Source organism: Peromyscus maniculatus, chromosome 22 (assembly GCF_049852395.1).
Source record: "Peromyscus maniculatus bairdii isolate BWxNUB_F1_BW_parent chromosome 22, HU_Pman_BW_mat_3.1, whole genome shotgun sequence".
NCBI classification, from domain to species: Eukaryota; Metazoa; Chordata; class Mammalia; order Rodentia; family Cricetidae; genus Peromyscus; species Peromyscus maniculatus.
In genome coordinates this window covers 23,090,768-23,103,306 of record NC_134873.1, presented here as the reverse complement: position 1 = coordinate 23,103,306, position 12,539 = coordinate 23,090,768, and the positions used below count along the sequence as shown (strand labels likewise).

The 12,539-nt window shown below is 40.7% G+C and overlaps 1 protein-coding gene across 4 annotated transcripts in view; it reads left to right on the top strand.

Annotated features, from left to right (window-relative positions):
• The window catches only part of Ldah (lipid droplet associated hydrolase), a 73,661-nt gene that overhangs the window by 19,510 nt on the left and 41,612 nt on the right, over positions 1 to 12,539 (top strand). For all 4 annotated transcript variants that reach the window (XR_013047327.1, XM_006981436.4, XM_042266822.2 and 1 more), the window contains 2 exons: positions 834 to 977; positions 12,012 to 12,181. Coding sequence is in view for 3 of the 4 variants with exons in the window: in XM_006981436.4 (XP_006981498.1) it covers positions 834 to 977; positions 12,012 to 12,181 (314 nt within the window). In the remaining variant the exon portion in view is untranslated. The remainder of the gene's footprint in view (positions 1 to 833; positions 978 to 12,011; positions 12,182 to 12,539) is intronic.

The following is a 12,539-nucleotide window of genomic DNA, read 5'->3' as shown; positions in this document are numbered from 1 at the left end:
CTTGTAGCCCAGTTGGAGGTGCATTTGACGAGGGACCACATTCAAGCTAAAGCCCCCTACTTCATTGTTTTTTACTCTGTAGGTGTATGTATTGAATATTCTGCTTCTCTATGCCAAATCCATGTCAAAAATACCATCTTATACACACAAGAAAAATCATGTGTAGTGTATATGTCCATCAATGGTTGATCACACAGACACGCACACACACATACACACACACACATACACACACACACATATACACACACACATACACACATATACACACTCATACACACACATACACACATATACACACATACATACATACACATACACACACATACACACATATACACACATATACAACATACATACCCACACATACCCACACATACACATACATGTACATATACACACACATACATGCATACACACATACAACAAATACTTGAAATGGCAAGATAACATTTAAAGTTTTCTAAGATTCTAACATTGATTGGCCTGGTTGTTTTATTTGTTGTTGTTGTTTGTTTTGTTTTAGTTTTAGTTTTTGTACAGCTTAATAACTGAGGTGGTCAAATCTTGAAATGCCATAGAGACAGTCTTAGTGGTTTAGGACTATATTCTGTTAATAGTGGGAAGACATATAAGGATGATTTAAAAAAGTACTTCTATACTTCGGTTTGTGGTTTGAAGATATTTCTTATGATACCTAAGCATAAGTGTGAATATTACTGGATTTGTAGAAAATGATGTGAGAAAACCCAGAGCCATCCATCTCTTTCAGCCTGTACATCATCTTTCATGGGCCCATTGTCTTTCTAATCCAAAGTCTTTTCTTTTCTTAGGTAACCCAGGCTTTTCTCCCTTTTACTTGCCATTTGCAAAGAACTTATACTCTTTGACGAAAGGCAGCTTTCCGGTGTGGATGATCTCTCATGCTGGATTTACCTTGGTTCCCAAAGATAAGAAGATTCTTACAGCACCAGATGGTATGTCCTTTTTAACACCTTTTTGATTGACAGTGAATGGGTCTTCTTGTTTCCAGAAAGCCTGTTTGCATTCACATTTCACAAGTGATCAATCACCTCTGTTTGTGGTTTTTAGACCCCAGGTGCCACATTTTAATAATTTTAGCGATAGTTTGTGTTTTACAGATAATATTCTTAAGAATTTGAGCAGATCAACAATTTAAGTATGAATCACCTTTACTTCTTAACTAGTGACAAGCCATATATTTATTGATAACATACTTCCAAAGGCTACTAGAAGAAATGCTGGAGGAAAAGTATAAGACATTTAGAGTCTAAGATCTTTAGAGGTACATTCTCCCTCTTGTTCAAAGAATGACGACATGACGGAATGCCCTGCTGGTTACATGAAACCCACAGTAGAGGTCAAAGGAGACATGATGGAGTAATGGATGTCATAGTTTGAGCTGCTGTGGCACAATACCATTGAATAGATAACTTACAAATAAATTTATTTCTCACAATTTTCTGCTTTTGGGTGGGGAGGGTATAGGCTTGTGAATTACACCTGAAATTGTGTGGTGCTGGGAAAATACTCCACTGCCAGCCACATCCCCAGCCCATGTGTCGGAATTTCTCAAGGCAGCTTAGTCCAAGGTGAAGACACTAGGTAATGGATACCTGGGAAGGAGATTCCACTGCCTGCTCCATGGAGGCATTCTCTATGCACCTCATCATAGTGGGAAGAGAACCAAGCTCTTGAGATCCCCTTAAGGGCAGTAGCCCTGTAAGAGTGCTCCCCCACAAAGGATTCACTCTAATATATCTGTAGGTAAAGGGGGTGTATGATCATTAGATCATAGAAGGAGGTTTTGATGCATGGATGGGTCTGGGGTGGGGGGTTGGGGGGAACATGAGTGTAGACATGTAACTGACAGAGTAGCACAGAAGGAAGCGAGGTCAGGAGGTTTGTTGCTGCTGTGTGGAGCTAGCTTGAGAAAGGAGAGCTGGGCTTCTGTGTGGTAATGTGCTAGATGGTTTATGAGGGAAAGAAATGTTACTGTAGCATTGCAAGCTACCTGCTTTCTACCCATAAGGATTCTAGCATGTTTACTTACCTAAAGCTTTTATAAGTGAGAGGAAGTCCATAATTTAAATTCCCTACAGATGTCAAGTTCAAGTCTCCTGCTGTGGGGGGACAGGAGCCTTATTGCTTGTGTCATTCCTGGTTCTTATAGGCCTCTCTGTCTGTTTTAAAGATACAGTAGCATTTGCCTTTGTTTTCATTATGGTTGTATAGTCCCGATTCTTTTAGATATTAGTATACAGATTTCAATATACAAACCTGTATGCCGTGAATGATCTACATGATAGTCAAGGCTGGTTTTGATGATATTTCTTGTTAACTGTGTACTCTGGCCACCTCCATTTTATCAGCTATAGTAGTTGTCTGTTTTAAAATGATTGGGGTTATGATTATGTATGTGAACTCTTCTTCATACTCTCTGAAGATTAGTACATTCATCCAGCTTTTGGTAAGTGTTGTAGGTAAATAAATAATGTCAATTTATCTTGTTCATAACTGTACATTTTATAGATCATTATCACTTAATTCCAGTGACTAATACATGATTTTATTCATCTTTAAAACAATTTTTGTATTTTTCAAATTAATTGTATGTGCCTCTTAGGTAGAATTTAGACAATACAGAAGCTTAGTAAAATGTTTAAAAATTTCTGTTTTATAATTTAAAATTGGAAAAGAATATTATAACCTATGATGCTTTTTTAATTATGATCAAAAATTGTTCTTCAAAACAAGTAAATATTGGTACATTATCACTGAAAGAATCAATTCTCTAGTACTTTAATGATGAATACAGTAGCCCAGGAGTTTGGCGAGACTGAATTAAGCCTGTATATTAATATCTAAAAGAATCGGGACTATACAATCATAAAGAAAACAAAGGTAAATGCTACTGTATCTTTAAAACAGAGAGAGAGGCCTGTAGGAACCAGGAGTGAAACAGGCAATAAGGCTCCTGTCTCCCCACAGCAGAACTGTGAGAACTGTCAGTTGGTGGGTGTATCTTCAGTGAGTTCCTGTTATTATTATTATTTATTTTTTGCCCTTTGTAAAACCGTATATTTTACTTTTTTCATGAAGGTGCTTTTCCATGTTTATGTACTGCTTCTTACTGCTCAGAAATTGTAGTTGGCAAATATTATGCACCAAGAAAAAGGTCCACTGTAGAATTCTTCCAAAATAAGTAGTAGACTTCCAGTTTTAACTCTGAGGAGTAGGGCTCGGAGTCTACCGCTCCTCTCCTCACAACAGGAAACATGCTGGACAAACTGAAAACCAGTGATTTTTCTTAGACAAGTCAGACACTCAGGACAACAGGACCCATGCCATGTGCGCACCACTGTAAAAGAACAGCTCCCTTGGGCGGTAGTGGCGCACGCCTTTAATCCCAGCACTCGGGAGGCAGAGCCAGGCGGATCTCTGTGAGTTCCAGGCCAGCCTGGGCTACCAAGTGAGCTCCAGGAAAGGCGCAAAGCTTCACAGAGAAACCCTGTCTCAAAAAACCAAAAAAAAAAAAAAAAAAAAAAAAAAAAAAAGAACAGCTCCTTTGAGAGAACTTTAGGAAGCCTTAAGGCAGTAGAACACAGATGGTGTTGGCGATGAATTACGGACCACAGGCGGAAATGCCGACTGTTTTGAGAGTGAAATGGAAACTGGTAGGGGCTTCCCACACTCTCTTGAGCTTTACCTCCAGGAACTCCCATTTCTGTTCTTTGTCAGTGTTGTGGCTGTGACTGTGGTTTTGTTGTTTGTTTGTTTTTGTTTTTTTTAGACTTGTTTTATGTTGTGTGTGTGAGTAATGGCTGCGTGTATGTCTGCACACACACGCCTCTGAGGAGGTCAGAAGAGGTGGAATTGGAGTCACAGGTAGTTGTGAGCCACCATGTGGATACTGGGGGAATTGAACCCAGGTCCTCTGCAAGAGCAACAAGTGTTCTTAACCTCTGAGCCATCTCTCCAGCTCTCTTTGTTAATGTTTTAAGACAGGGTCTCACTAAATCGCTCAAGCTGTCTTCAAACTTCCAATCCTCTGCCTCTACCTCTCTAGTGGTGGGGTGGTGGGAGTGTACCACCATGCCCAATTCTAGTTTAGATTTTAAATGTCCCCAGAATGTTCTGCTGAGGGATTGGTCTCCAGTGCAACAGTTCTCAGAGGTTAGGGTAGGGCCTGTGGAGGTGATTATGTCAGGAGGGCTCTGACCTCATGAGTGAATTACTCCATTTAGGGATTCATAAAGTAATGGGATCTTGGGAGATGGCAAACCGTTTTGGAGTAAGTTGGTCATTGGGGTCATAAGCTGGAGGATATTTTTTTTCCCCTGTCCTGTTCTCTCTTTTTACTTCCTGGTTGCCAGAAAACCTTGCTTTGCCATCCCTTGCCTTGATGGTCTTTTCCCCCAATCCCCAAAACAATGGGGCTAGACAGCTGTGGTGGAAACCTCCGAAAACACGAGTTATTGTCTGTGAGAGCTTTGTCCTGGCAGTAAAACCAACACTGCGAGTATCTGAGGACATCCCCCAGTCTCTTCCTGAGGGGGAAGAGAAGAAATCATTTTACAGCCTTCCCAAAGAAGTCTCAATAGCAAAGGCCCACTCTCCAAGGGACTAGACACTGCCAGACCTTGTCTAACCCAAGGGGAGGGCTTCCTGGTCTTCCTGCCTCAATAGAGAAGAAGGTAATTTGAAAAGTATTTTTTTTTTTTTATGATCACGGCACAGACTCTAAGCCCCACTCCCTCCAGACTGATATTAAGTATAAGGTTGTAGAATGCTTTCCTCTCCTATTTCACCACTATCTCAGGAGGCTTCGAATATAACAAAGGTGTGTGCACTGCAAGACACAGGACCTATTAAGGAGGTGTTAGGGCAAACCAGTGGCAAGAAGGGGAAGAAACAAAGACCTGGAGGAAATCAAAACCTCTAACAGATATTAGCTGTAGCTCAGGCCTGGCCACTGTGATACAAAGCTTCATGCAAGGATCCAATACTTGCGTCCCTAGAACTGGTACATCATGCCCAACTTTAGCCAAAAAAGTTACAAGGCTTTGTAAAAGGCAAGAAAAAATCAATAAGACTAAACAAATAGTGAATCATGACCAAACTCAGATGTGCCTCTTGCTGGTTTTCAGACTATCAGAGCATTTAAAGTAAACATGACAATCAACATAGTGAACTCTGGTGAAAACTGTAACATATTGCAGAAGAGTAGGAACCCAGTGGCCGATGGAGACTTCTACAGAAGGAATCAAGAGGAAAAACCAGAAAATCCTGCAACAGAGTGAAGAGTGACCCACTGGGCCTGCGGTTCGACCTCGTGCAGCTGAGGAAGGGTCTGTGAGATTGGAAATAGGTCAGTCGAAACTCTCCAAACTGAAACGCAAGGAGGAAAAAGAAGAGACTGTCCGAGGACTATGGCAGTTTCCAAGGTGTGACAGCTGCATAATTACAGTACCTGAGATGGAGAGAATAGAGCCAAAATAATGGAAGTCCTTACGTCACATGACAAACTTGGATTCAGGAAGCTGGGAGACACTGAGCAGGATCAGTGCTCAAAATCACATGTTGAAATTACAGGAAACCAATGGCAAATAGAACCCGTGAAACAAGACAACGATGAGATTTCTGAGAGCCTTCTTATCATATGTGAAGACAAGAATAAAGTAAAATACTTCTTTTTAAAAGACAGAGTCAGGTGGATCTCTGTGAGTTCAAGGCCAGCCTGGTCTACAGACCGAGATCCAGGACAGGCACCAAAACTACACAGACAAACCCTGTCTCAAAAAACAAAAACAACAACAACAACAAAGCCGGGCGTGGTGGCGCACGCCTTTAATCCCAGCACTCGGGAGGCAGAGCCAGGCGGATCTTTGTGAGTTCGAGGCCAGCCTGGGCTACCAAGTGAGCTCCAGGAAAGGCGCAAAGCTACACAGAGAAACCCTGTCTCGAAAAATCCAAAAAAAAAAAAAAAAAAAAAAAAAAAAAAAACAACAACAACAACAACAACAAAACTAAAACCAAATATCACCAACCTAGAGTTCTGTGTCTAATACAATTACCTTTGGAAAGTAAAGTACAAGTAAAGACTTTCTATACAAGGCTTTAGCTCTGCCTCCCAAGGGAAGGACAGTGAAGATAGAAACTCACATCTGTAACAAGAAAGGAAAGGCCTTGTTAAAGACATGGCTGACCAGTTAAGAGGACTTGCTCCTCTTCAGAGGACCAGAGTTTAGTTCCTAACACCCGTAATCAGTAGGTCACAACCATCTACTTCCCAGCATCCAACACCTTCTCTGGTCTCTGTGGGCACCTGTGCTTGTATGCGTGCATGTACACATACACATGCACACACATGCATACACACACTCATGCACACCATGCACACCCATATATATATATATATATATATATATATATATATATACATATATATATATATATATACACACACACACACACACACCACACATAAATGAACACATATACACAGGTACATACATGCACACACACACATACACATGCACATACACACATACAGATTAATAAAAATATAAAAAAGAAAAGCAAGGAAGAAGAAATAAGTAAAGGGTTTTAAAAGTTTCTTATTCTAAATTGACCTAATGACTGCTCCCATTAATTAGTGGTGATAATGTGTAAGTGGAATGAGTGTTGGCAGTGTCATAGGGGCTGAAGGAGAACAGTTGAGAACACTGTGATGTAACATCCCTGAACTAAAGGGAAAGTGAAACACTGTTCCCTAAACTGGGCTTAGATTAAGTACTGCAAATTCTAGGGCAACCACCAAAAAAATAATTTAAAGAAATATAGCTACAATGAAAAAAGAGAGAAAATAGGACAATTGAATATCCTCAATTAAGACTAGAAAACGTAGAAGTAAGAAGGGGGAAGGGGAATGTATCAAATAGAAAGCACTTGGAGGAGCTGAAGAGGGGGCTCCACAAATAAGAGCACTTACTGCTCTTATTAGGACCCAAGTTGGGCAGCTCACAATCACTTGTAACTCCAGCTCCAGGGAACCCAATACACCTTTCTGGACTCCCCAGACACCTGCACTCACATGCACATACCTACACATAGACATTCACATGTATACATAATTAATTTAAAAAGTACTTGTAAAGTAATATAATATCATTTTTTTGTATTAGTAATCAATTTGAATAGGAGTACTTTAAAAGATAGTCTCTCAGAGTAGATAAAAACAAGGTGCAACTATCTGCTGTCTTCAAGAAACTCTTTAAATATAAGAGACTAATGGATCCCTAAAGAAGATTATTATTATCCATTTTTCTTTGTTCAGCCTGAGTGATCCGCAGCTATCATGTCTTATTCCTACATCCTTATCTTGGAGAGAAAGGCATATGGTATAGAGAGAATTCTTACTTAATAGCAACAGTAACTGTCACAGTAGCCATCCAAAGTTGTACTAAAACCAGAAACAAATAAACAGAATGTGAGCAGCAGCTTTGAAATTGAAAACAGATGTGAAGGATCACCCAAGGCCTCGGTTCTCAAACCTTGGCATGCATCAAAATTACCAAAGGGGTTTATTAAAATAAGTGGCTGCCCGAGTCCCTGACTCAGTAGGTGTGGGACACCACCTGAGAATCTGTATTTCTAATGAGTTTCTAGCCATGCTCATGATGCTGGTCCTAGGAACCCATCTTCCAGGGCCTGGCCATGGATTTTTCCCTACCACTCACTAGGGCCCCAAACCAGTGAAAGGTGTATGTTGTGAATCAGAATTTCTAGGAAATGTATGTAATTTGTGTTTTAAATTGATATTTGCTTATTTATAACTTGACTTGAGTGCTTATTGTTTGGATTGCTTCTATACTTACTAATCTGTTAATAACATAGCAATTAAACTGAGCTCTTTGCTACCTAATGAGAACAGTGCCATCTAGGGTTAGCCCAGAGGGCCAACAGACTCTGAGTAGAGGGATAAAAGGGCGGTTTATCATCACCCAGGATTTATAGATAAACTAGGCAATGATATGTAGTACTGCAGGAGAATTAAATAGAGATGCCCATTTCCGCCTTCTGAGATGACTATTTCCATCTGTACCCTAGGTATACCAAAAGTTCCATGAGGCCGAGTGTAGCTATGGGCCTTACCAACCTACATTACCTAGTAGAGGTTATGTTTATGAGTGTGTGCCATAAGATGTGTTAGTGCAGGCAGGACAGGTACATCGTCCCTATCCAAGATTATCACTCTAAGTACAGGTTGCCTGACGTGCAAAGTGTGGTTTGAAAACTACATAATGACTGAGAGAAAGCTCTAGCAGCCCAGCCAAGGTTGGCAGTAGGCTTTACTTCATATTAGCATATATTAAAATTATGAAGGGTTGGAAATGATATTTTTGCTATAGCACATTGACAGAATTGTAAAGTGGATATAATGACAGAACAGATGTTCTCTGATACCATAAAGGGAGGAGTTAAGACAAATGAAAAGACATTTTAGCAGATTGGAAGTTTAAATTGTTTTCTGGCTTTGACTTACTAGAGTCAGCTTACTCGATGGCAAATTTATTATCAGCTACTTCAAGTCGTTTGTTCAAAACGTGAAACACAAGCTAGAAATTATAGTGGTTTAGCTTTAGCAGGTGAAAACATTACCATAAGATTTTTATAGTCTTTCAATTAGTGATAAATTTAGTCCATACAGTTGTAAAGAGAGAAAGCCACGCCCAGCAGTCCACCATATATATAGAGACTGCCTGGAGGAGTTCCCTCGTTCCAGGACAGTGACTGGCAGAAGACAACTGAGAGAAGACTGGCCCAAACATGGGGACAGTCAGGCTGCTGCTCACAGCCACTAGGAATGCGAGCGGGTGTCCAGGTTGAAGTGCAGAACTGGAGAAGGATCTGGGAATTGAGCGCATTGTTGCAGTCCGAAGGCGGATAAGAGGACTGGAGAGCCTCATTCAGATTTTACATTTCTGAATGACAGAGGCTCAGCCAGTAAACTCAATGAATGATCCCTAAATCTGAAAGAAACAGGAACCGGAAATCTAGACGATTCTGGTGACAAGCATTTCAGATAAGAGGCGCTCAGGATGACGCACATGTTCATTAGCATCTGGATGGTATGTCGGAAAGCCCCAGCTCCTTTCCAAGTGCATTTAGTAGCCTGATGGCTAGGGGCTGTGGGCATGGCAGCTCCCTTCACTGACCCACAGCCAAGCAATAAGCTTCTGTCTGTGCAGGCGGCGTTCCCTGGGTAATGCCCCATGTCCTACTCGATTCGTGACAACTTACTTTTCCAACCACTTTGTTCCATTTCTCCCTGTAGCTGGTAATGGCCTTCAAACTCTTTACTGTTTCCAAATACTGCACTTCATGCCTCTTCCTTTTGTTTACTATTTACAGCCTTTTGTGGTATTCTTGAATTTCCCTCCTGTCCCCCTATGTATCCTGTTGAAATCCTTAGCAGGTAATTCATGCCCATTAAATGGAAAGTATAATTTGATGACTTTTGATTATACCATCTGTTTGGAGAATAATAATTAATTTTTTTCCCCGAACGTTTCTCTGTGTAGTTTTGGTGCCTATCCTGGATCTTGCTCTGTAGACCAGGCTGGCCTTGAACTCACAGGGATCCTCCTGGCTCTGCCTCCCGAGTGCTGGGATTAAAGGCGTGCATCACCACCACCTGGCAATTTAAATTATTGTATAAGACATTCTTGGGAGTCATAGGCTTTTATTTACTTTTAAGTAAAGTAGTGTTTGTTAATGGTTATAGATGCTGGTCTATCATTCTTCAGTGTGTCAAACTCTTTCAGAGCTGGCAGAATCTCAACAGTATTCCCATCCAAGGAGCTTACAGAATACTGAGAGAGCTGGGAGCAGATGGTCCCGAACTCTGAGAGTGACCCTTCATCTCAGATAGCAAACCCAGGGAGAATTGTGGAAGAAATGGCATTTGAATCTCTGAAGAAAGGAAACAGAAAGAGTTAGGGGCCACAGTTCTCACCGAGTTGCCTCTCAGATCGTTAGCATGAACTTACAAAGACCTCTGGGCTTTCTCTGTCCCATTTGAGTGACAGAGAAGTGACTTTCCCCCAGTAAAATAGATGAAGATACCTGAGGACTGCATGTCAAACAAAATTCAATATTCATACTTATTTAATAGTGCAAATTCTATTATTATATGATGGCTAGCATTGCCAGGCTCATTTAAATATTATAAATGAAAAAATACATACAATTTTTTTTGTATTTCATCTCTGGTTCTACTTTGAATTTAGAGGAAAATTTTCAGGGCTTTTTAGATTTTTTTGATTATAATATATGTGTCACATGAACATAGTTTTTTTTTTAAAGTCCACCTGTGGAATATATGGTATACTCACCTTGCTCAAGGGATTTCAAATATGAAGCTCTGATTTCAGCCTCTTTACTTCTACATGTAAGGTGTTTGATTGAAGTTATGAGGATGTCATTTTGGAGTAACAGTGAGGCAAGATGGAAGAACTGTGCAGATGTGAAAATTCTGTGTGAGATGTGAGGGGTCACCATTGCACACTCATCCCAGCACACAGTACAACTCTCTGGTTCTACCTCTAGTCTCATGGTCATTGGAGTTTTATACATACCGTTCGAATGAAAATACATAGTTAAGTTTACACATTTAATATTAGATCTGTAGCTAAACAGACATATATGGACCTAGAGAGAAGTGTATATAGACTGGTATGCCCACATTCAAATATGTCATTAAACATACACATCTATAGCAGTGTTCAGGTAGTATTTCTAGTGTTCTTGTAGCGTTTCTCTTGGGTAAGTTGGAGAGAGGTCCAGTACTTCTCTGAGTGCAGAGAATCACGGCCTTTCTACCATGATCATTACCAGGAGCCTTAGCCAGGGTCATCCTAATAGATTTTTGGGAGTTTCCATTGCACTAGGTTTCTACCTTGCCCCTGAATTGCACCCCCCCCCCCCCCCCATTCTAGGTCCCTCTCCCAGTACTCTCTCCTTCCATCCCTTTACCTGATCCCTTCTGTTCTTATCCTCACTCACCCTAAGTCCACCCACAAAATCTATTCTATTTCCCCTTCCCAGGGAGATCCATGTGCCGCCCCCCCCCCAGAGCCCTCCTTGTTACTTAGCTTCTATGGGTCTGTGGATTGTAGCATGATTGTCCTTTACTTAAAGCTAATGTCCTCTTATAAGTGAATACGTACCATGTTTCTCTTTCAGGGTCCGTGAGCTTAACTAAGTGCAGTTTTTAGTTAGGCCTTGAAGACTCTAGAAAAAGAGTTGGGACAGAAAAGGCCATTTCAGGTCATGACTGTATGAGTTGACACTGAGGTTTCTACTTAAGTCTTTCAGTTCTTTAAATACACACAGATTATTCAACATAGTCAAGCAGTAGCATGTATTCTCTTAGTTCACTAATATGAGTCAGCTTAACCCAGGGTTCCAGTGTGTAATCCCAGACTCAGCATGTCTGCATCTCCTGGAAACTTAGAAAGGAAAACTCTTGGACCCCTGCCCAGACTTACTATGTCAGAAACTCTGGTGTCAGGGCCCAGCCATCTTTTCCAGACCTTCTCGAGTATTCCTGACATGATCAAGCTTGAGAACTGCTGGCCTAAACTAACAGTGGTTCATGGAATAGTTGAAAGTTCTTGGGCTTTGAGAACAGACCTGCATTTGGATCTCAGTTCCCCTACTTCATGGGTCTACAGCATGTCTTTACATAATGTCTGTGAGTTGTGATGTTTCAGATAATGCTTCTTCTCCAGTTGTGCGGTAAGGGCTGATTTCTGTAATTTAAGTGTCTAATACTGCAGCTAGTGTATTACAGGCTTAGGACAAATGGTAAGTGCTCAACTCTAAGTTACTTCTTCGAGTCAGGGTGTTTTTGTAGATACTTTTTCTACTTTAATAAGGTTGTTTACTTATTAATTAAAATATGTTCATGCTTTCCCTTTTAGAGCCAAATGCTCAAGAAATTGAGGACATCTATGGTCTGAATGGTCAAATAGAACACAAAATAGCCTTTCTGAGAGCTCATGTGCCAAAGGATGTGAAGATTATACTCATTGGCCATTCCATAGGCAGCTACATTTCTCTTCGGGTCATGAAGCATGCTCCTGAGCTGCCTGTAAGTATGCCTTAGATGATGGCTGTGGGTGCCTGATTGTGCACTGGCCAAACCCTCATATTCCCTTAGCTTTTTTATAGAGCAGAGGGAGGGATGCATGGTGGCTGCCTTTATCTTTGTCTCTATTTCCAAAGACCTGTGCTTAAGAAATTCCCATAATGTCCCAGTGAAAAATGGTGGAAAAGATAGAGATTTTTCCAAATGAGTGTCTTTGAATCTAGGGTTCTCTGGAGTTGTAGTGTTATGTTTGACTTGCTCTCTTTTATGAAACAATATTTAAGAACAGTTACTAACAGTGGCATGGAAAGGACTCCGTCTTTATTGAAAGAGAGTTTTGAAAATATCCATGGGCTGGAGA